General features: G+C 55.4%; 2 protein-coding genes across 7 annotated transcripts; both read right to left on the bottom strand.

Annotated features, from left to right (window-relative positions):
* Nucleotides 1–2,562: 2,562 nt before the first annotated feature.
* LOC121334772 (SITS-binding protein-like) lies at nt 2,563–16,161 on the bottom strand. Its single transcript, XM_041402217.1, has 12 exons — nt 16,005–16,161; nt 12,654–12,813; nt 11,354–11,854; nt 9,266–9,437; nt 8,386–8,590; nt 8,146–8,296; nt 7,878–8,057; nt 7,211–7,479; nt 6,643–6,779; nt 5,518–5,639; nt 4,097–4,276; nt 2,563–3,309 (listed from the first exon to the last, which is right to left on the bottom strand). Exons 3-12 carry the CDS (start codon nt 11,810–11,812, stop codon nt 3,136–3,138), a joined length of 2,049 nt encoding a protein of 682 aa, XP_041258151.1. The 5' UTR covers nt 11,813–11,854; nt 12,654–12,813; nt 16,005–16,161; the 3' UTR covers nt 2,563–3,135.
* Nucleotides 16,162–19,110: 2,949 nt separating this feature from the next.
* LOC121334755 (ras-related and estrogen-regulated growth inhibitor-like) lies at nt 19,111–25,587 on the bottom strand. 6 transcript variants are annotated; one of them, XM_041402192.1, is made up of 7 exons: nt 25,376–25,528; nt 23,165–23,297; nt 21,767–21,823; nt 21,061–21,134; nt 19,933–20,414; nt 19,647–19,737; nt 19,111–19,452 (listed from the first exon to the last, which is right to left on the bottom strand). In XM_041402192.1, exons 2-7 carry the CDS (start codon nt 23,262–23,264, stop codon nt 19,192–19,194), a joined length of 1,065 nt encoding a protein of 354 aa, XP_041258126.1. In that variant the 5' UTR covers nt 23,265–23,297; nt 25,376–25,528; the 3' UTR covers nt 19,111–19,191. The 6 variants fall into 6 exon arrangements, with proteins under 6 accessions (XP_041258126.1, XP_041258123.1, XP_041258127.1 ...); XM_041402189.1 differs by having other exon boundaries at nt 19,111–19,737; nt 25,376–25,527; XM_041402193.1 differs by lacking the exon at nt 19,647–19,737 and having other exon boundaries at nt 25,376–25,527.
* Nucleotides 25,588–26,599: the final 1,012 nt, after the last annotated feature.

Genomic DNA, 26,599 nt, shown 5'->3' with positions numbered 1-26,599 from the left:
GCTGAGGCCACCTGCAGCCATCATGGGGCCACCATGGGCACCTCCTGTGGCCTCCCCCTGAGGATCCCTTTTGGGTCCCACTCCTGTGACACCTTCTTGCCCTACAAGACACAAAATTTATCCCCCGACGCCTGTCCCTAAAGCCAAGCACAGCCCTTCGGGGCTGTGCCACGCCCCAACAGCGGCCCTTTGTGACAGCGCCATCAGTGACATCACAGCAGCCACGGGACGCGTCACAAAAGCAGGACAGGGGCCCCAGAGCCGCAATCCCACGGGGAGACCCGTGGGATGCAAACACCGCTATTCCAGCCCCACCACGGCCCCGCTGGTGAGGCGTGGGGCGGCCCCGGAGGGACGAGGAGCCGCGGGGTTTCGGGGAGAGCTACCTGCAAACGCTTTGTGCCTCTTGCAGGGCGAGATGTCATCGAGGGAGGACACTCCGGAGCCGAGCACCTCTGCTGCCGGCACCAGCCAGGCGGCCCCGGCCGCGCCGCGGGACGACAACCGGGAGGACGCCGCGTGCCCGGAGTGCCGGCACATCAGCACGGCGTGCTCCAGCTCCTGCCGGCACTGCTTCTGCCAGCTGTGCCTGTGGGACTGGAGCCTGGGCGAGGCCACGTGCCCGCGGTGCCAGCGGCCCACGCGCCACCCCTACCCCCAGCACGTGGCCCTGTACCACGAGGTGCAGGAGCGGGTCTACGACGGGAAGCGGAGGTGGCGCGGCCACTCCGCGCGGAGCTGCTCCGGGCACGTCGGGCCCTGGGAGAGGAGGTCAAGGAGATCCGTGAGGTGGCCCCGCGATGGCCGCCGGCAGTCTCGGCACACCCGAGGCAGCGACTCCCCGAGGAGGAGGTGGTGGCAGCAGCAGAGAAGGGCTTGGGAGGACACGCCTGAGGAGGGACAAACTCCGAGGTTTGAATGGACCGTGCCGGCCTCCTCGCAGGCACGGCAATCCCAGCGCAGGTCCCGCAGGTCATGGAGCCAGCAGGAGCGGTCCCGGGGCCGCCGCGGGTGGAGCAGGGGCAGGGAGCGTTCCCGTGGCTGGGACGGGTCCTCCAGGAGAGAGCAGGAGACCCAGACAGACTCCCCCGAGCACTCGGCACGGCAGAGGCGCTGGAGGAGCTGGAATGCTGACGACAGACACACTCCAGGGCCCCAGCACGATGACCCCTCAGAGAGGAGCGAGACACACCAGTCGGAAGACTCCGATTCCTCCGGACAGCAGCACACAAGAAGGAGGCAAAGCCGGGGCAGATCCCTCAGGAGAGGCCAGAACTCCCAGGCAGGCTCCCAGAGAACGGTGCCCCACGCGCGCTCCACAACCCAGAGGCGCTGGAGGAGCTGGAACGCTGCTGACAGACACACTCCAAGGCCCCAACATGACACCCCCTTGAGGAGGAGCGAGAGACACCAGCGGGAAGAGCGGGATTCCTCCAGGCAACAGCACGCGACAACGAGCAGAACCCAGGGCAGATCCTACAGAAGCCAGAACTCCCAGAGAGCCTCCCAGGGAACAGCGCGCCGCCACCACTCCACGGGTCAGAGGCAGTGGAGGAGCTGGAATGATGACCGGGAACAAGCTCCAAGGTCCCAGCAGGACGTCCCGGGCTCCTCAAGGAGGAGCCGGCACCGGCGCAGGGACACATAGCCCACCCTCCCAAAATGGGAATTGCCACGCTGAGGCTCAGCCCAGGGTGTCCCGGCAGGCTTTGGTGATCTCCCACAATGGAGCCACCAGATCTCCCCCGGACATCCTGTTCCAGGGCTTGACTTGCTGCAAATAAACAAATGCCACTTGAGCCAGCACTCCCTTTCTTCTTGTTGTGTTTTTGCCACCTCAGGAGCCTCCACAGATATTTTGGAGCATCCCACGCCCTTGGGTTGCCCTCATGAGTTTCATCCTTTCGCTCTGTGATCTCCCCCAGCATCATTGAGTGGATCTGTGAATCAAGGAGCTGAGGGGCTCTTCCCCTCTCCATGCCCTCACAGCCTTTCCATGGAAACCTGACTTGGCTTTTGCCTTTGCTTTCCCTTCAGTTTTATTCAGGGAAGCTTTGCTGGGAGAAGTTAGTACCCCTTAGAAGAAGTTAGTACCCCGTAGGATTTTTTCAGCAGAGCCACAGCTCAGTACAGGAATGTTTTCCCCAAAAACCTACAGTGTGGCTGACACAAATCAGTGCTGGAGGTGCCCAAGCCCAGCTCCAGGGCCAAAACTTGCCCTGACCTTCTCTCCCAGCTGTCACCCAGCCCCTGTCCCCAGATGCCAGCCTTTGGAATCACCTCACTAACCTGCAGTGTCCCACTGACCTCCAATTTGGGGTGTCAGCATAGCTGATCATCCCCCTAGATGCATATTCAGCATGTGGGATGTGGATTTTGCCTATGGATACAGTCTCTGCTGGATGGAAGGAGCCTGGTCACACTGGATCCCTCTTGAACTGCAAGAAATAATTGGAAAAAAAGCCATAAAAATTCAACAAATGGTGAAAAGCAGGAGCCTGGGCACACAGGAGGTGGGCAAGGATCCTCAATATCCACATCATGCTCTGGTAGAGCCACTCCTCTGCTTGATCAAGTTTATTTTTCTTCCACAGAAACCTGCTTTAAAAGCACCTGGAATTCATTCATTTCCCCAGATTTACTCAGAAGGTGGGCTCTTGCTACCTGGAGACCAGACACAGCCTCAGGTGGGAGAAGCACTGCTCAGCACAGGAGGTGGCCACACACAGCACCAAAACTATCCTGGTAGTTTACCCCTAGATTTAATTTTTTCATTAAATACAAAACTTCTCCTCAGGTATAAGCTGATGGTTTTTTTATCTCCTGGAAAATCCTCTCCCTGCCTCTCTGAGCATGGTGCCAGGGACCTGGAAATGCTGGACATTCCCACTTGAACATACACAAATATTTCACCAGGAAAATCCTGGGAAAAAATGCAGCATTCCATGTGGATGGATGCTGGTGGCAGAGCCACTGCTTCAGGGTAACAACGAGTAAGAAAATGCAGACAATTTCTGCTGAAGTAAAAAACAAAACAAAAAACAAAAAAGGATCTGGGAAAAGTGCAAAGAGGCTGGAAGTCTGAGGGGAGTGCTGCCCTCGGAGGTGTCTGTCCCAGAGCTGCCCAGCCTGGATTCAGGAGGTCTTTACGAACACGGGCACCTCGGCCAGGCTGGCAGAGTAATTCCTGAGTGTGGTGCCACCATCAAACACTCGGGCAGTGTTGGTGTCCAGCCAGAGCTGCCCCTCTCCTGGCAGGTAGATATCCCTCCACGTTTGTCCCTTTTCTGTTATTGGAGCAACCAGGACCTGCAGGGAGAAGAAAAAGAAAGAAAAAAGAACTTCAGCAGAGGGAGGATTAGCCAGGGTGTGCGTGTGGGGATGAGATGGTCATCAGGGAATCCTGGAATGGTATGGGTGGGAAGAGACCTTAAAAAGCATCCAGTACCACCCCCTGCCATGGGCAGGGACACCTTCCACTAGCCCAGGTTGCTCCAAGCCCCATCCAACCTGCCTTGGACACTGCCAGGGATGGAGCAGCCATAGCTTCTCTGGGCACCCTGTGACAGGGCCTCAGCACCCTCACTGGGAATTCCTTCCCAATCCCATCTATCCCTGCCTTCTGTTAGTTTAGAAATATTAATGCAGTGCAGTGACATTCCTTTGATTGGGATCACCCCTGCCTGCAGCTGCCCCAAGATTCCATCCAATTTATATTTTTGAAAACCAGAACAGAAAAAAACCCATCAGAATTGTGTGTTTCTTGCAAAACCTCCTCTCCAGTGATAGAACCAATGTAATCCCACCTTCAGGGAGCATTCTCCCCCCTGTTTTATGGGAAAAGCAGTTCCCAAAAGCAGTTCCCAACATTCCGAGACTTTTTATTCCTGCTAAATCATTTCACTTCCAAAGCTGATAGAGGGTTTTGGGGCCCTAAATAAGAGTTTCATGAGGAAAGCTAAGCTTTTCTGAAAAGCAAAAACCCCAAAACCCACAAAAATCCGCTGCTTTGGCTTGGATTTAAATCTGCTCAAATCCAAGTCCCGGTTTGTACTTGGGCAGCGCTGGATTTGCAGGAATAATGCGGAATTCCCACCTCATCTCCAATGAGAAACTCATCCTCTATGCTGAATGCAACTGGATCCGTGGGGCTGAGCCACCAGGCAGGACGGAAGATGGGGTATCCCAAACTCTGCCACTCCTCGCTGTATTTTAGGAGCAGTGGCACTACAAAGTCCCGGTGCCTCTGGATGCACTGGCGGGTCAGATTCAGGACCTGCAGGTGGGGGACAAATCCATGAGGAGCCCAACATCCAGGAAAGAGCAAAACAGGGAAGGCAGGGGAAAAAAACCCCAAAAATAAATAATTAAAAATGTAAATGTAAAACATGTGTTCCCTTGGGAAGAGAAATTACCCCAACATCCAGGAAACAGCAAAACAGGGAAGGCAGGGGAAAAAAAAACCAAAAATAAATAATTGAAAACGTAAATGTAAAACATGTGTTCCATTGGGAAGAGAAATTAATGAATTGGAATGTCCTGATAAAGTTATGGTGCAAATGGGGTTGATATTGGATATTAATTGATTTGAATATAAATTGATATGGATATTAATTGGATTAATTTGATATATTGTATATATGTGGATATTAATTGATTTGGATATAAATCCATTGGTAATACATTTAAATCCATTGATAATGGAGTTAAAACAATTGGACTTAGATGACTTTAAATCCATTGGTGATTGTTATAAATCAGCTGGATTTAAATCTATTGATGGCAGATATGAACACATTGGATTTGAAGAGATTTAAATCTGTTGTTAATGAATGTAAATCCATTGGATTTAAATTTATTTAAAAACACAAAAAAATAGTTGTGGATTCAGTGGATTTAAATACGCTGATAATAGATATTAATATATTAGATTTAAATGTATTTCTGTCCAGTTCTATTGAACATAAATCCACTAGATTTAAATGTATTTCAGTTGATTTATATTGAACATGAATCAATTGGATATAAATAGATTTAAGTCTATTGATAATGATTATAAACCCATTGGATTTAAATAGATTGGAACCCACTGATTTGAGTCAAACAAATTTGAGTCCATTGGATTTAAGTGAATTTAGATCCATTGACAATGCATATAAACCCATGGATTTAAATGCATTTACATCTATTGGTAATGGATAGTAATTAATTGTATTTAAATAGATTTACATCCATTAATAAAGGACCTTAATAAATTTTATTTCAATTCCACTGGTAATGCATATGAATCCACTGAATTGAAATATAATTAAATCCATTGATAACGGACACAAATCCATTGGATTTAAATTCATTGGTACGTGAATCTAAACCCATTGATAACGGATTTATTCCCACTTCAGTGGAAAGCTGAGGACAGCAGCTGGCAGGAGATCCCTGCCAGGCCTTCCATGGCTTTTGGGGGCAATGCCCACATCAGAATCCCGGTGTCCTCCCCTCTGGAGCTGGGATACCTACCCAGGTGTCACAGCAGAGCCAGGGCGGGGTCCCAAAGGCCATCACGGGCAGGAATGTCACAATCTGCAGCCACCTCACAAACAGCTCCGGGTCCCCTGGGGTGGCTCCAGCCACGCTCCCTCCTGCAGGAACACGGGGCTGGAGTGAGGGTCTCCCATGGCATGGAAAGGTTCTGGGGAAACCTCAGAGCTCCTCCCAGTGCCTAAAGCGTCACCATCGCTCTGAAAACCTGGCACAGCTTCGCTGGAAATGGCACAAACCCCCCAGCACCGAGGGCTCGCCCAGCCATCCACAAATTCCTGTTTCCTCCAGAGGCTTTTCCCAGCTCTTGCGGCTCCCAGGCTGTTGGGACACAACCTCCTGCCCAGCTCTCTCTGTGCAGGAAGATCTGCGCTCCCATCCACGCAAGCCAGGGGCTCCAGCACCTCTTTGGGAAGCAAACTCCCATGTTGGGATTGCTTGAGCCTCATTTTCTAAGGAAAACAGGCTAAAAATAGAGGCCAGATTGAAATATTGCTCTCAACCCCTATTTTAGGGCTGTTGTTTAGCTCAGCTCTCCATGTTTGACACTTCTGCACAGCCCCTGCACACTCAGGGCATGTTTTAACCACCACTAACTCCATCAGCTCCAGGAAAAAGGGAAATGGATCCACTTGGCCCTGATTAAAGGGTGTTTCTTGCCCTTTTATAACGCTTTTATTTCAGGATTTCTGCAGCCATTTTGCTTTGGAGCAGAAATGCAGACTTGGAGCAGAGCTGCTGGGGTTTTAGGAACATCCAGCCAGGAGCCCGGGGATGCAGATCCTGCCTGTGCCAGGTGGGATTTATCCCAAGCCAAGCCCCACAGGGGTGGGCTGTGGTGGAACTCTGGGAAGGGCATCCCCAGAGACCCAGCTGCTGCTGGAGCTGCCTGGCAATGTTTACAGCATATTCTTTTGGTTTTAACTCCTCACTTTTTTCCCCTGGTAACATTCATCAACAATCAAGCCAGCACAACAGAAAACTGGGGAGCAAAATGCTCCAAGAGTTCCCAGGTGCAATGTACCTCCTGTGCCTGGACAAAGGCTGCAAAATTCGCTGCAGAGAAGCCAGAAATAGGGGAAAAAATAGAAAACCAATCCTTACCTACTGTATCAGGGATGAAGAAGTTGTAGCCCAGGAGGCTGTAGTGCAGCACGGAGGGGATGAGCCCCTTCAGCCCGGCGTGGCTCCAGTCGGAGCGCAGGGGGCTCATCTGGACAAAGAGCGGGAGGTGACTGGATCTGGAGAAACAACACAAACCATTCAAGGTGAAATTCCATGATGCCCAGTTGGCTTTGGAGTTGCTAGGGCCAGTCACTTGTAGCCCCAGAATGGTTTGGGTGGGAAGAGACGTTAAAGCCCATCCAGTGCCACCCCCAGGGACACCTTCCACTATCCCAGGTTGCTCCAAGCCCCATCCAAGCTGGTCTTGGACACTTCCAGGGATGGGGCAGCCACAGCTTCTCTGGGCACCCTGTGCCAGGGCCGCACTATGCTCAGATCCCACAAGGACTCCAACACTCTGCCCTAGCCCACTTCCTCACCACTTCACTTCCCTGGGTGCCAAGAAACATCTGGGAATACCAAGAAGGAATTCCAAGCACCAGTTCCACCATCCCCCAGCAAGCTCTTGTGCCCGTCAGCTGCAGCGAGGCCTCTCCCCGGTGCCCACCTGCTCCCGGCGCTGATGATGGTGCCATTGCCCAGCGTCGCCAGCGCTGCCGCCAGCACCTCGGTGTATCCGTCACCCTCCAGCCCGGCGGGAGCAGGGACATCCTGCTCCAGGAAGGAATTGCCCTCCACTCCCTCGAAGGCCACGTAGGTGGCCCCCAGCGCCTGCCGCAGGCGCCGGGCACGAGCCAGGTACCAGCCCAGCGCTGCCTCGCTGGTGACGTTCAGGCGGGCACAGAGCTGCCCCTTCCAGGTGGTCAGCAGCGGGATCTGCGGAGGGGGAGGATGGAAATCCCTGTCAGATCCATAGAATGTCCCGCTGATTCCGGGGTGCAAGGCTGGGGGAATGCCATGCTGCCCCCATCCCACGTGCACTGTCGTGGTGCAGCGCATCAAGGTGTAAACTCTCCCTCAACCCTACAAATATCCCCGAGCTGGTGGCAAAAGGATCATTAAAATGACCACACAAAGTGGAGCTGGGTAATCTTCTCAACACTGGAAGTGGAAATTTTAAAGTCGCTTCCATAGGAATGAGGAAAGACTCTGCTTCCCCCAGCACTGCTGTGTCCCAGCACAGTGGGATCGGGCTGTGTCCCTTGATAAAATAATAAACCTGAGGGGGTTTATTCAGCTTTAATTTTGGTTTGGGGGCTGAGGGGGTCCCATACCGAGCCGGCCCCGGGTCGGGGCTGGCGGCTGAGCCAGTATCCCGTGGCCTCGCCGCCACGCAGGGAGCGCAGGAAGAGCGGGGAGGTGACGCCAGCGTATGGGGACAGCGTGATGGAGAGCTCCAGAGGTTCCACCAGCGCCGGGGCCTGCCTCTTCCTGCGCTCCGAGGGCACGAGGTCCTGCGGGCGGGAAGGACAGGAATGAGGGGCTTGTGGGAGAGGAGCACCACGCTCCCCACGTGCCCGGAGGGTGGCAGGACGGCCGTACCGCGGCGGCGAGGACGGCGGTGCCGCGCTCCCCCAGGGCCACGACGCCCTCCTGAAGGCGATGCCGCTTCAGCCTCCTCACCAGCGACCTCAGGCCTCGCTTGATTTTGGCGGCGGAACCCTCCGGGCCGTGGTAGCGCCAGATCGGAGACCTGCAGGGTGGGAAATCCCTCATGAGGTGCTTGGGAGAGCGAGCAGGACGTTGGGAAGGGTTCCCACCGCCGGGGCGAGGAGTGCTCACCCCAGGAGCGCGGTGTCCGGCGGTGTCCGAGCTGCTCCCGCCGGAGCGCTGGCCCTGTGCCGGCGGGCGGCCGCCACGTCGGCGCTGACACAGAGCTGGTAGTGCAGGGGCTCCGCTCGTCCCGCCGGCGTCTCCAGGCAGAACTGCCGGTGGCTCTCCAGAGACAGGAGCAGGGACACGTCGGGAGCCACTGTCACCGTCACTCCTTTGGGGGGAAAAGGGGGAAAACGGTGTCTCGGCAAGCAGCCGGCTGCTACCGGTCCTGGGAGCCGCAGGGATGAGCGGGGCCCAGCCTGACTGCTGCCAAGGTTGATCTGGGCTGATCCCACCATCCCCACCCTGCTCCTGCTATTCCCTTGCAGAGTCCAAAACACCTTTCAAGGGCTGGATTTCTCCCATTCCTGGTCTTTTTGCTCAGCATTCAGCGGCCTCAGCAGTGCAGGGCAGCTGCAGGTCAATTGGATTAATTTGGGGTAATGCCTGAAGTTTGGTGTTCTGCAGAATAATCCAAACATACCCCAAAAAATGACACCAGCATCCCACAGCAGCATCAGGGAGCCACAAAACCGCTCGAGTGGAGCTGGGGATGCAGCAATGGGCACAGATCTGGGCTTAAAAACAAACCAGGCACAACAAGAGCACGGGATGTCCCAGGAGTGACTCGGGCCACCCCATCCTCAGGCACTCAGCTTCAGTATCAGCTTTCCCACCGGGATGAGGCGGTGCGGGATCCATCCCACTTTCCCTGTTGCTGCTACATTTGCAGGATATTTAATTCCCAGAGACACCTGTGCTGCCCTTAAACCAGCCTTTTTAGAGGTGAGGAGAGAAGCACAGGGATTGAAGCTCTTGGACGCTGGCCAGGGAAGGAGGTGTTTACCTGTGGATCCCAGGAAGTACCTCTCCAGGACGGGCCCGAAGCCATCGGGGTGTGCGCTGAGGTCGCCGCTCACCAAGGGCTGCGCGGGGCTCTCGGCGCCATTGAGGGGCCAGCGCTGGGCACGGATGCTCGGCCCTCCGTACCAGGAGACATTGGCCATGGAAAAACAATCCTGCAGCCAGGAAAGCATCATCAAAGAGCGAGGAATACTCAGGGGGAGCAGGAGAGCCAGACTTGGAGTAAACTGTGCTGGTGGCAGGTGTCCCCTTTTACAGCGTAAAATTATGGTTTCGTTTAAAAACAAAGGAAAAGCAGGACGTGCTTCCTGAAACCTGCCAGTTTTTGCTGGAGGAGCACAAATAAAACCAAACTGCCGCAGCAATCACACTTCTGCACCCCACCACAGTTATCAGACACCTCTGAGCTGCAGGTGAAAAGATGCTGCAAAGGTGTGAGCGAAGAGACTCTGCAGGTGTGATAATTGTGTCCTGTCCTGTGTGGGACAGGACAACGGAGGGGGAGATTCAAGGAAACAGCTTTAAAATGCACGGAGGGCACTTTCAGAAACCCAGCTGGAAAATGTATATACTTTGGTGTGTTGGTTTGTTTGGGGTTTTTTTGGTTTGGTCAGGTTTTTTATTTGTTTATTTTTTGTTTAGTGGTTTTTTCCTTTGGTTTTTTTTTCCCTGTTTTACTTTAAAAACACCCCTCTGTTTTACTTTAAAAACACATTACGCTCTCCAGCTGCCTTCTCCAGGGTTTCTGGACTAAATCTGCAAGTGCAGCTGTCCGTACCTGAGCTCTCACAGAGAGCTTTTAGCCCCATCTTGAGCCCTCACCTCGATGGCACCAGTGCCCTGAAGGTGACACATCCTCCCTCCCGAGGTACAGCTTCCCTCTTTCCCGAGGGCTGATAACAAGAATTTCCCTCAAGAGATTCAGTTTGGAGGTTTGGGCACTTCTCATAGGCCTGACAGGGCCCTGGGATGGGGGACATCCCCATCCCTGACCTGCCTCCTGCCAGAAATCATCAGTTTTCACTTCAAAGCTCCTCAAGCTTTCCCCTTTCTGCCAAATCGAGGGATCAGCAGGACTTAGCGTCCTCGTGACTTCCCAGGCAGGATGGGCTTCCCCGAAAGCCCAGAGATCTGGGGCCGTGAAGGGGGCCTGGGCTGGCAGAAGGGACCCAGAGACACCCCCACTCAACCCACCCCACGTTTATTCCCAATCCCAAGGCTTCAGAGCCTCCTGGAGTCCTGAGCTCGGGGGCGCAGAGAGGTTAAGTCTCTCCAAGGGGTGGGGAGAGGACATGTAAATTATTAAAGTGGAAACCCTGGAGGCTCGGAATAGCTGTACCAGGTGTCAGCTGAACTCGTTACACCAGCTGGGAAAGAGGGAAAACAGTCTGTTCTGAACTCAGATTTCGCTGGATCATATTTTCCAACGGTTTGGGTTTTTTTAAAAAAAGTGGGGGAAAGCCTATTCTGTCTCACTCATCCTCTCAAATGCCAATGTCAGTGGAGGAGACCAAGGGTTTGTGCTCGGGCAACACCTTCCACCCACCCAGAGCGGTGCCAGCAGGTGATTTGTGGCTAAAGGGGAACAATCCTCCATCCCAGAGAATCCCATCCCACTTCCCTCCCTGTTCTGAGGGCTCCCCACAGCTAGACACCTTGCTCTGATGGCGTGTCTCCTTCCCCTCCCAAGGCTCCTTCCCAGAGTCTGCTTTCATTTAACTGAGTGAGAAAGCAGGGAATGGTACCAAAAATGTTTGCAGCAGCATACACGGATTATTCCCATCCCGCGGGAGCTGCCCATTGTGTCTGTGTTGGAAGAGACCTTCCCGAGGCTCTCGCCAGCATTGTCATCTCCAGTGGGTATTTACTCCGTCTCCATATAAACACAGCTCTCCCACCCGGGGTCACCGCCGCGGGATTTTGGGGCTCAGCTTCAGAGCGCGCTGCATCCAAAAGGTTTTCCCCACCCGGTATATGCGACCCCATAACTGAGCAGGAGGATGATGGCCAGCCCGCGGCCGCTCCCGTTGGATCCCAAAGGGCCGGGGCCGGGCGGAGGGGTCCCCGTTACCTTCAGGGTCACGTCGGGGCGCAGCGGGGTCCAGCGGACGCCGTAGCACTCCGTTCCGGGGGCCGCCGGCGGCTCCAGGGAGAGCCGGAGCTCGGCGTCCTCCTCCCAGGAGTAGCAGAACTGGCGGCCGTCGTGCCAGCAGCGGTCGCGGGGCGGCGGGGGCTCGCTGGCCGGCACGCTGCCCACGGCGATGGCCAGCACGGGCCGGCCGGCCGGCAGCGCCCGCAGCAGCAGCGCCCCGCGGCCGCGCTCCCACAGCATCCCCGCGTCCCGGCCCCGCAGCACCCACTCCTCCGGGGACTGCTCCAGCGCCTGCCACGAGATGATGCCGATGGTCATGGCGAAGAAGACGGCCACGCCGAGGCAGCCCACGGCGCCTTTCCAGGGCTCCGTCATCTCCCTGAAGCCCAAGGTCCAGGTGGACTCCGGGATTTGGCCGGTGTGGCGGGAGAGGGGCATGGTGCGAGCGCGGGGATGCGGCGGCTCCGCTGCTCTCCCCTCCTGCAGCGGCACAGGAAAGAAAACTCTCTGGGATAGCTGCAAAAGATCTTCTGGGATAGCTCCAAAAGATCCTCTGGGATAGCTCCAAAAGCACGCACAGAAACCGAATTAATATAATGTATATAGAACTAAATTTTAAAAATAGTTTAAAAGAGGGAAAGCTGCCACTCTGTTCTCTCTGCACTGATCCCGAGGTAAGGGGAGTCCTTTCCACAGCTCCTCCACAGCAAATCCCACTGCTGGGCTCGGTGACGGTGGCTCAGCCCCCAAAGCCAGGGGCTCAGCCCCTTGGCACAGCCAGCAGCACCCAGTGACACCGAGGAGGAGAAGGAGGAGGTGTCACACGTGGCCCAGAGCCCGGGAGGAGATGGGGCCATGGACAGTGGGAATTGGGGCCACGCTCCAGCCTCTGCTGCTCCATGGGGTTTGGCATCGCTTCCCTGCTCGGTTTGGAAGCAGCAGCAAATAGCCAGGGGTGCAGGAAAACATCCCAGGGTGGGTTGAGAAAGGAGGGGATGCAACATCCTCCTTCCATCTCCTCTCTCTTTTCCCTGGAAAAGCGTTTGGATGATGCACAGAGCAAAACTGCCTCTGAGAACGGTCTGGGCGCTGGCTGAGCCCAAGGGAATGGGACTACTGTTCCTCCAGGTGAGGGGTCACCTGTGGGGACAGCTTCATGGCGTGGCATGGGCTTGCCCCTGTATCCCAGGCCCCATCCCATTGCCCGATGGCAGGCTGGGAATGGTGCCACCTCCCCTGGCACAGCACAGCCACCCCGACACCCCCTGTCACCTCTTACCTAAAAGCAGGTTCGGAGATGCTGTCACAGCCCCCGAAGTGTCCTCGATGTTTTGCCCAGCGGTTTTCCCACCACGAGCAGGTTTTCCTCCTCTTTCCCAGGGCAGTTTTCCCTGCTGGCCGCGTCTCAGACCCGTGGAGCCGAAGGAACTTGATCCAGACTAACCCAGGAGCGTTACTTAAGCCAAGCTCCCTCCCTCTGTCCCTCCCGCCTGCTCCCCTGCAGCCCGCACGTAGCCACAGGTGGCTGCATCCCCAGCAGGGGCAGGACATTAAAAACATTCCTTTTTAAAGGCTTTTACCTATAGGGGAATAATTTTAAAGGTTTTTGTTTTTTTTTTTTAACCCTCAGCTTGCTGAGGTGGCACCGGTTGAGTGTTTGCCCCACACCTGTGAATCCACACGTGAAGCCCTGGCAGTGCTGAGCCTCCTTGTTCTCCTGCTTTAGCTTTTGTTGCTGTTAGTATCCAATTTTGGGGGATTTAATCCCTGTTCCTACTTCACATGAGCCACTGGACCCTCCCTTAGATTAACTCCAGGGCTGCCAAAATGGGTGCTGCAGCTGAGGGTGCTGCCTGCACCCAAAACCGCAGGGAAGCCACTTTCCAGGACACTTGCAATCCCCACTGGTGCAAAAATCTGGAAATCTGAGATTTCCATCAACTTTTCCATGCTCCAGTCCCCACTCACAGCCATCTCACCATATCTACAGGTGATCAGGGAATACCTGGATTTTCCAAGTGATATTACAGCCTGTTGGCTCCCAAGATATAAAAAAACTTGGGATTTAAAAATGTTTCCCCATCCTGCATCCAGGCAAAACCCCAGCAATCCCAAGGCAAAGTTCTTCTGTTCACCCCAGACTTCAGGAGAGTCCCAGGACAGCCAAATCCACCAGGAAAATTATCATCTGTAGCCCAAATAAGCCTGTGGATGGGGCCTTTCCTCTCCAGGATTAATTTTTCATTGCAGGTGGGGCAACATCCAGTGATGGAGGGAATAATGGTGGATTGTGTCAGGACAAGAAGGAGCTCCAGAGTGGGAGAGGGGGTGGATCCAGGATAAAGAGAAAGGATGAAAAAAACTCAGATATGAGCCAGGAGACTGTGATGTCCATCTCAAATGGGTGGGCATCCCCTGGGAATGGAGTGAGGAGTGGTTATAGCAAAGCTGTAGGAAATTCCCTTTATTTTATGTAGATGATGGACTCATGGGACCCCAAATCTACATAAAATAAAGGGAAATTTTTTTTTAAAGTAAGGAAGGAGGAGTATTCCTTCCACCAGGGGTGTCAGAGGCACTTGAGGGGCCCAACACTCCCCATGGCCTGGAAAGGGGGGACAAGGAGAAGCGAATAAACCCTGAGGTGATTCAGAGCTGCGCACCCCCGAGCCGATGGAATTATTTGTGAGGCTTTACAGATCCATGTGCCTCAGAGAGAGCTCAGCTTGGCTGCAAAACCTGCAGAAAAAGGGCAGAGGAGGGAAAAAAAGGGATCTTTGGGATGGTCTGGGATCCTGGTACACAGGAAGGTTTAATGCTCTGTCCAAGGAGAGAAAGGGACGTGGCAGCAGCACCAAACACGGAGGGAAAAAAAGGGATCTTTGGGATGGTCTGGGATCCTGGTACACCAGGAAGGTTTAATGCTCTGTCCAAGGGAGAGAAAGGGACACGGCAGCAGCACCCAAAAGTGCCAATCCAAGGATTGGCAATTCCCTCTTTCCCACCACAAAATAGGCTGGGAGGGGGGCAGCTGATGAGGTTGTTTGGCTGCAGCAGCTGAAGGCAAAGCTCTGTCACATGGCACAAGATTAAATCACACCCATGGAATGGCAGAGGGGCCCCCAAGGTGGGATTAGGGAAAGCCCGGGATGGCGTCCGGTGCCACGGGTGCAGTGGGATAAGCGGGAACAGGGGGCTGTGCCTAGGAGGGATAGCAGGAAATGGGGGTGGTTTGAAAAACCTTTTCTTAAAAAGCAGCTCAAATCCCAGAGAAAAATCCTGCTGGAGCTTTTAACAACTCAATATTTGGCCAAGTTTGGGCCCCCCCAACTCTGCACGTGGTCTGGGGGGTTTGGGCTGAGCCTGCTCCCACCCTCCCAAAACTCCTGGTTTTTGGGAGGAGGAATGGTTCTGTGAGTTTTCCTGCCCATCACAAATCTCAGCATGAACTGGCTCCCATGAGCAGAGTGAAACCTCCCTTCATCTTCCTCCCACTGCCAACAAAAACCACTTAGCCTTGACTGGCCACAGGGAAAAAAAATATTTCGGGGTGGCTCCCTGGATTCCAGAAGGGTGTCCTGCCCCTCTGCTTCCAAAGAGTTTTTTTTTAAAACATTTTAAATCTCCTCCTATGGAGAATGGAGCATCTTTTCCCTCTCCATGACTTTTCATGGTTGAAAAGACCTTGAGATTGCTTTTTTATCTCCAGTGGGGCTTTCCAGGCTCCAAGGTTGCTGAGGGACCTTGATGTGGTGGCAGGTGTCCCTTCCCGTGGCAGGGATGTGGAACTGGATGGGCTTTAAGCCCCTTCCAACCCAAACCATTCCAGGACTGAGGGATTTGCCAAGGCTCCAGGTTTGCTGGGCTCTGTGGGATGTGGACAATGGGTGGACAATGCCCAGGGAAGGGAAGGAGTGGGAGGCTGGGAACACATTGAACTCACCAGCATCCATAACCAGAGTTTGAGAATCTGGCTTTTTGGTGAAACACCCAGAAAACAGGGACTAAGGTTTATTCCCACTGGGATTTAGGATCACTGTCCCCTAAGAGAGGCTTCCATCACTACAAACCCTGTGGATCATGCTCCTTTCCAGTTCTGTCCTCACCTTGCAGGCTGGCTGGAAAAAGGGAGAGCACAGAGTGCCACAGGGATTTTCCACTTTTGTGGGGTTGCACTTGGGAAGGCACAGCCCTTTCCATCAATATTTTCCTACAGCCTTTAAGCACCAGCAATTACAGCCACAGCTTCCCAGCCAGACCCTCCTGAGGTTTCTGGTTTGGGATTTCTTAAATATTATTATTTAAAAAAAAAAATACAGGAAAGGTGTGTGGGTTGGCCAAGAGCAAAGGAAAACTGGTGTGAGTAGCAAACTGTCTCCAGGACTTGCCATTTCTCCTCCATTTTCCCCAGTGGGGAGCAGCCTCACCCCGAAACTCTCCCTGTGGGATAGATCCCACAGTACCTCAAAAGCCTACACCAAACTCTCATTTTTATCCATTTAAACGTGGTATCTCTAAGCTGGGAGACACAGTGATGAGCCAGAGTGGATTCCCTGAAGCTGGCAGCATGGATGGACATGGATATCCCACCTTCCTGCCCTCCCAGAGTTTATCCAAAGGGAAAAGATACCTTCAGAATTCATCCTGGGAATAAACCAGCTGATGTGCCATGGTGGATGTTCTCCTTGGGTTTTCCTTCTCCTTGCAGTTCCCAACCTTGCCTTTCAGGGCCAGCAAAAGCCTTCGGCTGTGCTGGAATTCTCCGTGCCTTAGAGAGCTTTGGGCTCCTTATTAAGCCCCAGCTCAGTTTAAAAGGAAAAGGAAAAAAAAAAAAAAAAAAGCAAAATGAGTGATCTGGTTCCTAAATTCCCAAAATCTCAGCCCAGATTTCCTCCTGGAAAGCAATCCCAGATTTCCATGAACTCCACAGCTATTTATAAAGGAAAAAACAAGCAGCAGGACTTGCACTGACAACGTGGCCTTATAAACATCATCAGCCCTTGGAAGCCACCATTGTCCCTTCCCATCCCAGCTGTGTGCCCTGAGCCAGGAATGCCTGGATTTGGGAGCTCCTTGAGTCCATCCACAGCCCACCTGGGTATTCAGGAGGGTCTCATGGCAAGCAGCAGATTTTGGGCTGGGGAACAGCCCGGAGCACCTGAAATAATCCACGGAGGGATAATTTTCCAGCTGGAAAGTCGCCAGCTCCAGCTGCCAGTTTTGGGATGGAAACAGCCCCTGTGTGCCCTTTGCCCCCCTTTTCCCTTCAGGCAAAGTCTGATATTTTGGGGACACCAAACCCAAGTTCCTAATGCACAATATTCCATAACATTTCTAATCTGGACAGAGAGGAGCCCCCTGTGCTGAGGAAAACCCCCCTCATGGGGCACTCACCCCCCTGCACCCCCGCGGCCAGCCCAGGTACCTCAAATCCAGGGAATGTTGCAGCACCCAGCCAGCCTCAGTGTTCCTGCTCTGAGCTCAAATCCCTCTGAGTGGGGTGAGGCTGCTGATTTGGGATCTCTGAAGGCAGCACCTGCTTGGAAAGGGCTGTTGGCAATTCCAGTGTCCTCACCACTCCCAGGAGCTGTGGTGAGCCCACATCCATGGGCTGCTCCTCCACAAGAAGAAGCCTTCAAAAAGCCCCAAACCTCTATTTTATAAATTAAAACAAGGCACAACCGGTGATAAAAGCTGTGGCTGCAAAGAGAGAGCAGCTGCACCACACGAGCTCAGCCCACGATTTTGGTTTTCCAGGAAAGCCCTTGGCAGAGGGGACAAAGGGGGATAATGGGGGGCTTGGCGTGCCAGGGAGCTGCTGGGGGTGAGCACAGCGAGGGAGCTCTTGGAAAGGACCTTTCTGCTTCATCTGCCTCTCCCAAGCTTCCCAGAAATCTGGTGAGCAGATTTGCAGCCCGCCTGCTGCCAAACTCAATCCCGGCCCTGGAGATGCTGTTTGGATAAGGATGAGACAAAAATTCTTCAGCTCATCTCCGTGGAGCTGAGCCACGGCAGGCTGGAAAGGTGCAGGACAACCCTCAGGACACTCAGCTGTCCCCAGAGAGGTGGCACTTCCCAGCCACACACAGGGACATCCACCCAGGGGTTCAGCATGGGATACCAGGGACTCCAAGGCAAATCAAATCCCAGCCCTCACTCCCAGCTTCCATTCCCAAACTCCCCTGAATGTTGTTTTAGGAGCACTGCCCTGCTGGGCAGGGAGGAGGCTGCAGGTCCCACATCCCCACGGGATCATGGGAGCCTCCAAGGAGGCTCTGGGCACCTCCTTTCCAGGGACCTGGCCTGGACTCACCTGCCCAGGGCTCTGAAACTCCAGGCTCTGCTCCCAGTAAGGCTTAGACCTTCCCCTTCTTCCTCATCTTCTTCCTCTTCTTTTTCTTCTTGTTTTTGTTCTTCCACCTCCTCCTTCTCCCCTGCCCAGCCCCTGCAGACCTCTCACCACAGGAATTTAGGATTTATGCCCCCCAGAATTCCCCCCCCAAAAACCTCTCCCCACTCCAATGAATGCTGCATCCTCAAGACCTTCCTTTATAAGGGAGAGGAAACTGCCCCTGGAGAGCCATTAGAGGCTTCCAGTAATTAGCAATTACCAGTCCTGAAGAGCTGCCCCTGCCTCTCCTAATGAGGTTTGGTGCTAATTATAGCAGGCAGGGCCAGGAGCCCTGGTGAGGGGCCGCGGCAGCGACCACACGGAGCCTTCTGGATTCCTTGGGATATAAAAAAGGGCCGGGGTTACTCCAGGACAGCGATCCCGGCCCTGCCGAGTGCTCCTCCACTGCCAGGAGCGCTGGGGATGCTGTTCCAGGGCTGGCCTGGCCTCCTGCTCATCAGCTGCTCCTGTCTCATCCATCACTTGGAATAATTCCTGCTGAATATTGCGGGATTCCGCCATGCCCGGCTCCAGCCAGCAGCTAAATCCATCCCCTTGGACCAGCCCTGGGGATATTTGGGAGCTGAGCAACGTGGAATGAGGGCACCCAAATCCTTCATTTGTCAGGCTCAAGTGTGTGTTCAGTGTGTCCCATGGAGTTTAATCCCTCCTGAGCTCTTCTCTGCCCATCCCAGCATTCCCCAAACCGGCTCTTCTCCAGCCAGGGCAGCAAAACCCACCCCAACTGCTTGAAAACAAACCCCCAGCCCAGCTCCATGTTCAACTCCCTTGGGAATGCCATAAACCCCCTAAAAATAAACAAAACCCCCTCCTTGTCCAGCCCCCTGAGGCATTTTAGCCCCATTTGGGCTCTGCCCATACACAGAGCCCTGAGTGAATTTTAATTCACTAAATTAAATTTCATTCAGTGAAATTGGATTTTAATCAAGGTGCTGAGAAGGAGCAGCCCCAAATTGCTTTCCCGGCCCAACTCTTTGATGGGGCTCATTTTCCCTCCGCACAGAAGAATGTGTGTATGAAGAGAAATGGAATATAAGGAATGCTTGAAACCCCTTGGAGAGACACAAGCAGCACCAGGAAACACCTCTGGGAGCTGTAGGAGGGCAAAGGGTGCCTGGAGCAGGCTGAGGAGTTGGGATAAGTGGCTTCCCAGGCTGTGATCCTCCAGGGAATCCTTTTAGGGGTGGAGGGAGCCAGGAGGGTGCATGGTGCCAGGGCTCGGGGGGAGGATAAGAGGCATGCCCAGCCCTAATTTAAGGGTGATCCCACACCATGCACTCCTTTCCTTAAGCTCCCTAAAATAACCTGTCCTGGGAGTGCCACAGGCGGTTGGGAACTCGGCTTTTATTGTCACAGGACACGGCAGCAGACAATGGGGTCGGTCACAACAGAGGGGACAGGGGAGTCACACCACAGGGTCCCAGCACAGCCACCCCGACCAGCCACACAGCCCCAACACCCAGAGGGAGGGAAGGAATATGAGCCACGAGCCCAGCTCCTTCCCACACCTTTCCTGCCCCATCCCTGTGCAAAACAACAACTCCTCAGGCCACAGTGGTTTTCCCTCTGGGAACGGGGCAGCAGATGAGCAGACAGAGGGGGACCTGCAAGCAGCTTCTGGAATCGGCTCCGTTGTGTCCGTACCACTGAGCACAGCCTGGATGGGCTGGAAGGGTTTGAGGATACAGGGGTTTTACTCACCAGCCACGCTGAGGAATCAGGCTCCATCCCCAGGGAATGGCTGCTGCCAGCCCGGGAGCCAGCACAGCCCTCGGGGTCACCCAGCATGGTGGGTGCTGGGTTTGGGGTGCAGACACACCCAGCCAGCTCAGGGGAGGGGGAAAGCCCCCCCAGACGTGCCTGTGCTGGGTCTGAGCCCCACCAAAACACGGCTGAGTCTCCCTCCAAGGGTTGTCCCAACACCCCTGGAGTCACCAGGGCCACCTCAGCTCTGCCAGAGGGAGAGGAGGGAACAAAGGGATCAGACGGATGAAGAAAACCTTCCCTGCTGGCACAAAGCCCCCTGTAAGAAGAACCCACAGGCTTTTGCACCCAGTGCCACCCTCCCCACTCCTGCCCTTCCCCTCCGGAGAGCCGGCACAGCCCCAGCAGCCGCCCCCATCCCGGGCTGGAGCCGGGCGCTCACTCGGGAATGTAGTCCCTGAAGGAGTTAAAGCTGAGGCTCCGGCCCGCGGAGTTCAGGGTGGAGCTGGCTTGCATTTTGGGAATCTTCTCCATGAGCTTGGACACTGTCCTCCTCTTGAAGGAGCCCGGCGAGAAGTGGCCCTGCCTGAGCAGCTCCTGGTAGAGGCTGCTGAACACCGCCACCGGCTCCTCGTAGCTGTCCCGGGTGGAGATCTCGTAGAAGGGAATCTTGAGGGCTTTGGAGAGGTTCTCCCCGTCCTCGGTGGACACCATCCTGTCGAACTGCAGGTCCTTCTTGTTGCCCACGATGACCACGGGGGGCTGCTCGGCGGGGCCGCTGCGCTTGGGGCTGGCGTGCAGGTGGTTGATGAGGAAGCAGAGCCGCATCACCTCGTCGAAGCTGCAGCGGTCGGTCACCGAGTAGACCACGGCAAAGCCATCGCCCCACTTGATCTTCTCCTCGATCTGCAGGGAGTCCTCCTCCTGCCGGGGCACACAGGCTCCCGTTAGCACCGCTGGAATGCCGGCACTGCTGGCATGCAGCCCCGGAGAACCTCCCGAGGGCGCCGTCCCCGTGAAGGCTGACAAGGAGCAGCCCCAAATTGCTTTCCTGGCACAGCCCTTTGATGGGGCTCATTTCGCAGCCCCTCCCACCCCAGGAGAACATGGGTGTATGAAGAGAAATGGAATATAATGAATCCCCTCCCTTGAAGGGAAACCCTTTGGAGAGACACAAGCAGCACCAGGAAACACCTCTGGAGCTGTAGGAGGGAAAAGGGACAGCAGTGGTAACACCGGCAGCCCGGGGCAGGGATGGGGTGGCTTAGGCAGTGTGGCAGGTGGGGACACCATCAGCCCTGTCCTGGCATGGATACTGGGGGAATCAGTGCTCCCTTGAGCTGCCAGGAGGCTCCACTGGCACAGGAAGCACAGCAATGCCCTGCATGCGAATGGGGGAATATTTACCTGAAGGGAATAGGAATGGAGGAATATATTACACTGTAACTGAGGTTAGACAAAAATTCACCAAAACACCCTTTTCCTGAGGTAACCACCATGATGTTCCAGACACCAGGAATTAGGCCAGTGGAAGAGCAGGGGGCTGCCTTCCCTGGCAGGCTGAGCTCACCTGTCCGGCTGTGTCGAGGATCTCGAAGTGCACCATCTCCCCATCGATGACAGCCACGTGCCTGTAGATCATTTCTGGGCAGGACACACAGGGAAGGTGTGTGAGAGAACCCCCAGGGAGCAGCCACAGCCCAGGCTGGTGGAGAGGGCAGCAGTGACCAAAGTGTGGGAGCAACAGGGGAGGGAGAGGGTCTCCACAGGAGAGAGGGAGGAGGGGATATTTCTGGGACATTCCAGCAGGGACATGGCTTCAGTGCTCAAAAAACAACCCAAAAACAAGAAAAAAACCAAACCCCAAAATCCTAGCATTCAGGAGAGCACAGGCTCCAGGGGCTTAGATGCCTCCTGTCATTTAAAAGCCACCTCCCAGCAGATTGGGAAGGAATTCAAGGAACTGAGGAGGAACTGTTGGTTTGATGGTAGGACTCTCAGAGGTCTTTGCCAACCTAAATGATTCTGTGATCCTATGATTCTGCATGATTCCACAACCCCATGACTGAGCCTGCAGCACTTCCCTGTGCAATCTGATGGTTTGTCCCAACAGATTTTGCCTAAATGACACCAGAAAGGGAAAAAGGCATGCAGGACCCAGGGAGGTGTCAGGATGTCCATGGGCTGCCTGTCTGGTTGAGGAGGAAGAAGAGGGAATATGGTGAATTTGGGAGCAGAGTTGGCTCTGCCATGGAAAGGAAAAGGAGTTTTCCTACCTAGGGTTGGGTCATAGTCTCCAATGAATCTCCTGGTGATGAATCGCACGGTCAGCGCTGGAAAAAAACACAACGAACCCTGTTGGAGCTGTCAGTCCTCTGGACTAATTTTTCCTCCTTGCAAGGGCAAAGGAGCAGCAGGAGCAGCCACAGCTCAGGCAATTAAACCCCCTCATCTGATTAAACATCTCCCTGCACCAGAGCCCGGCGAGGCAAAGCCTTTAGCCCTAACATCTTTTCCAGGAAGCTGCTTTGGAAATGCAGTGCTGATGCCTGGAGAGGGAATTTCTGGACAAAGCTATGGTTGGGAGGGTGAAGAGAGTGCAGGAGTGGAAAGTGGAAGTAGTGCTTGAGCCCTTCAAGGTGTTGATGATGATGATAATAATGGAGATGGGAGTGAAAGGTGGTGGAGAGGCTGAGAGCTGGCTTGGAAAGGCAACGGGAGTGGAAAGTGAAATTAGTGGAATAGGGGGAAAAAAACAGGGGGAGGGAAAAACCCCGAAAGAGCTAGGCAGGAGCACAGAGCCAGGAGGGAGAGGAGGAAGGGAAAACAGACCAGGAGTGTGACAGGAGGATAAACCGCACCAGAATCAGGATGTGATAAAAATCCTTCCAGAAACAAAAGTGGAAATGAAAAGCCACCAAGCTGGAACAACACTGGAGCAACACTTGGAGCTCCCTTTCCCCTGCAACCCAGGGTCAGTTTGTCCCAGCTGCCCACCAGCAGATGTTGCTGGTGTCCTGCCCTCACAGATCCACACCAAGCTGATCAGGATCTGTGTGTTTGTCCCAGGAATGTGGCACCCCAGATGGGCCAGGCTTAAATAACCACAGAAAGGGAAAGAGGGATGCAGGAACTTCTCCTGCCTCTCACACCTGCTTGGCTCCTCTTTGGGTGCTTCACCATCCACTCACCCCCCCACCCCCAGTGTGTCTCTGGGTTTGAAACCTGCACAGCAGGGAAGGGATTTGAAGAAAAAAGCAGGTAATTTAGCCAAACTGCTCTGAGGAGATAACCAGGGATCCTGCAGGAGGCACCTACAGGCACCTTCAAAGAGGCAACGGAGTTATCGGGGGGAGCGGGACGAGGCAGGCACGGTCTCCAGAAAGCACCTGATTGTGTGTCATATGTCAGGCAGCCACCCAAAGCTGGAGCACATGGTGTGGGATGAGAAGAGGAGCCAATTAGATTGATTAAAAATTGGCTGGAGCGCAGGAACACGAGGGGAGCTGCCAGTGGGGGAAGCGGCCGCAGGCGGAGCGGCCGCGGCCACCCAGCCTTATAAGGAGCTTTTTCTCCCCATCCTGAACATCAGTCACCTCGGGAAGGGTTTTCCTTGGAGCTGGAAGGGTTAATTATGCTTTAAATGTGGGGTGGGGGCTCAAGGGGTGATTTACCTGCCACGCAGTCAGGCTGGGCACCTCGGGATCGCAGCAGGCGCGTGCCCACGTGCTGCCCTGTTTGTGCCGCTGCGGAACGGCCCCAGCGCCGATCCATCTTCGCTCCACGTGCTGCAGGCAGAGCTCTGCTCTGGATTATGGCAGAGTTTACGCTGGGCAGCAGCAGCAGAGGATAGCACAAGCCCCAGCTGGGCTGGATTTCCAGCCCCTGCTGCTGATCCACACAGCCCTGATCCTTAAACCGCACGGCTGCACCCAAACCCACTCCTGCTTGGAGGGTCTGGGACCTCGGGTCTCCAGATCCTGAAGGTTTCCAAACTGCTCCAAAAAACCAAACTCCTGCTGAGAATCAAGGGTTATTTTTCTCTTTTGCAGCTGCCCACGTGGGATTTGTTCCCACCCCTCAACTCTCCCAACCGGGCTCTTGTATCCCATGGTTGCAGCAGCTCGTCCTGGGGATGCTCCGGAGTGGGGCCCTGCCAGGATGGGAGCTTGGCAGCTCGGGGATGAAATCCACCTCCAGCCTCCTCTGCTTCACACCCTGGCCAGGAGAGGTGTCACCCCCACCTTGGGGCACAGCTGCCTCCCCCGTCCTCCCCACAGGAGCTGAAGCAATGGTGCTGCTGCTCTTGGCTCCTTCCTCGCCTCTCCCACACTCCCCATGCATCACCTGGGATGTCACCTGCCAGCTGGGCAGGGACAGCAGGACAGGTGTCCTCATCCCCAGCGCAGGGGCTGGCGGGAAGCAGGACCTGGCAGCTGGGGCACAGCGCCCGGGGAAGGTGACACAATGTCCCCTGGCAGGAGAGGACGTGTGGAACAGCGCCCAGGGGACACAGACGGGGAGGGACACACTCAGGGGGCTGCGTGCCTGCCGCTCCCAGGGGCTGCTCCCTGTTCCTGGCACGCTCCAGCTCTCCTCTGCACGAGCCACAGATCAATTACCCCCCTGTGCCCCACGGCCTGTGTCACTGTCCCACTGTCACAAGCCCCGCTGCTGCAAGGCACACATGCTGACAGCCAGCCCTAACTGGAGGAGCTTTTAAAGACCCTTGGCACCATCCCACCCTAAGGGGGAGGCACAAAACCCCCACACCTGCCCACAGGAGGGTTCCAAAGCTGCCAGGAATCTGCTGCGTGCCGGGTGGGATGCCCAGCAGCAGGGAGACACACGTGTTTGGGGTGGGGGCGAGCCAAGGGCTGCGTACGCCCCGTACACCCGTCTGCTCCATCGGGGCCAAACGCCTCCAGGGAACCCCCGGGGCTCCGGGTACCCCGGAGCTGAGCCCCATCCCGTGCTCCAGCATCGCTCAGGGAGAGCTGGGAGTTGCTTCCTTAGTTTAATCAGGGAATGAGGATTTTTCGTTAATGCCGGCTGCTGTCCATGGAAACACAATTCCAGTGGCTCCGACAGCCCGGCACAGGTGCCACTGCTGCGGTGCCTTCCCTTTGCCAGAGAGGCAGGACATTCCCTGTCCCCAGGCAGCACAGCTGTGTCCTACCATGTTTTGCATGGATCATGGATCACTGCAATGTTGATCCACATTTTTCCCTGCCTCTGACCCCAGTCCTGGCACTCCGAGTGCTGCCGGGGACACCTTTGCCCCCAGGTGGTCACAGCTCGGGATGGAGGAGTGGGAAGCAGGGAAGGATGATCCCCAGGAAGGAATGGGAGCTGAGGTGCTCGCAGCACAGTATCCCAAACCCCCACCTCAGCCGGCGCAGACGGAGAGCGCTGAACAAAGCACAGGGAAAGGGAGTTTTCCTGAGGGAAAACAGCCCGATGCTGCAGAGGAGGCTCCGCACAGCTGCTGGGGGCGCTGGGAATGAGCAGCCAACTCCTCACACCCGGGAAAACCCAATCCCGAGCCCGGCTTTTAGGAAAGTCCTCCCGGTCAGTGACGTCCACCCCCGGTCCCCAGGCAGCCGGAGACCCCTCGGGCAAGGGAAAGGAGCGCCGGTGCAAAGTGTCCATGTGGGAAACTCGATGGGAAGGAAACTCAGTGCCCTTAAACCCCACGGGCTGGGGGGCACCGGAAGAATGTCCCTCGTCCCGGCTTCCTAAGGGACATGGGAAGGTTGGTCCCTCTGGCCGGGAGGGAGAATACCGGGGGGTGCCAGGGCATAGCAGAGGGATGCAGGAAGATGCCAGAGGGATGCGGGGGACACCGAGGGACACCGGGGGGATTCCGGGGAGCCCCGTCCTACCTGTCTTGCCCACGGCGCTCTGTCCCAGCACGACGAGGCGCAGGGTGCGGGCCGGGCTGAGGCTCACGGAGCGGCGCAGGGGCCGCGGGAAGCTCATCCCGGAGCCGGCCCGGGCTGCCCCGGGATCCGCCGCTCCCCGCTCCGCCGGGCGCTGCTCCGCCGGCTCCGCCCCGGGGGCCGGGCTGGGCTCAGCCCCGGGCGGGCCGGCTGATGCCCTCCTCCTCCTCCTCCTCTCTCCTGGCCAGCAGAGGCGGTCGTCATCCCGTCCCGGAGGCGGTTCGGGAGCCGTGCCTCAGTTTCCCCGCAGGCAGCAGCGCCGGGCAGCGCTTCCCGGACAGGAAAGGTGCTCCCCCCAAAGGGGCAAAGGCACTGCTGGACGGAGCCACCTGGGCTGTGGAAGGTGTCCCTGTGCATGGCAGGGGGTGGCACTGGATGGGCTGTGAGGTCCCTCCCATCCCAAACCCTCCTGGCGTTCCCTGAGTCTATAAGAGTGAGGAAAGAGGGAAGTGGTGCAACACCTCCCCAGCCAGAGCAACACAGCCAGAGTGCTGCCTGCCCCCAAAGCGCTGCCTGAAATCATAATTGTCCCCGTGACTGTGCACCAGACAAGTCAGTAGAGACAAGAGGAGCTGACTTAGCTCCAGCCTTCCCCCTTGTCCCACGAGCAGGGCAAGGAGTGAATCCTGGCTCAGCACAAACCAGCCACTAAATCCCCATGGATATCCAAGAGCAGGGACTCCACACCAGGCCTGAAACTAAACTTTGTGTGTTTTGGGGCAGCAGCGTGGGGTGTACCCAGGTGTGCAGGGAATGTGTAACAGCTCAGAGCAGTACCTGGAGCTGGCATGGATGTGCCTTGGGCATCCTGGGAAGAAGGGACAAGCCTGGCAACACCTTGAGCAGCATTCTTGACTCTCTCCATCAGACCCCAGAACACTTCTGACCCGTGGGACACAGATCCCAGGGTGACACCAGTGCTGCAAAAAAAGAAACTGGGAGAAGGGACCTGGCCAAGGATGTGGAGCCTTCAAATGCCCACATCAGGGGCTCGGTCCCTTTTCTAAAGGCTGCAGTCATTTCTCTGGCACAGGGATCTCTCAGCCTGACCATCTGGGGTGACTTGGCACAGCCCACTCTGTGCTTGAGGGAACATGAACCCACCTGGTATTTATAGCCCCTATCAGGTGTCCAAAGGGAACGTCCTGATGCCTACAGGGACATCAG

This window comes from Onychostruthus taczanowskii, unplaced genomic scaffold (assembly GCF_017590055.1).
Source record: "Onychostruthus taczanowskii isolate IOZ18803 unplaced genomic scaffold, ASM1759005v1 scaffold195, whole genome shotgun sequence".
Lineage (NCBI taxonomy): Eukaryota > Metazoa > Chordata > Aves > Passeriformes > Passeridae > Onychostruthus > Onychostruthus taczanowskii.
Note: the sequence above shows the minus strand (reverse complement) of the source record. Positions and strands in the feature narration are given on the sequence as shown.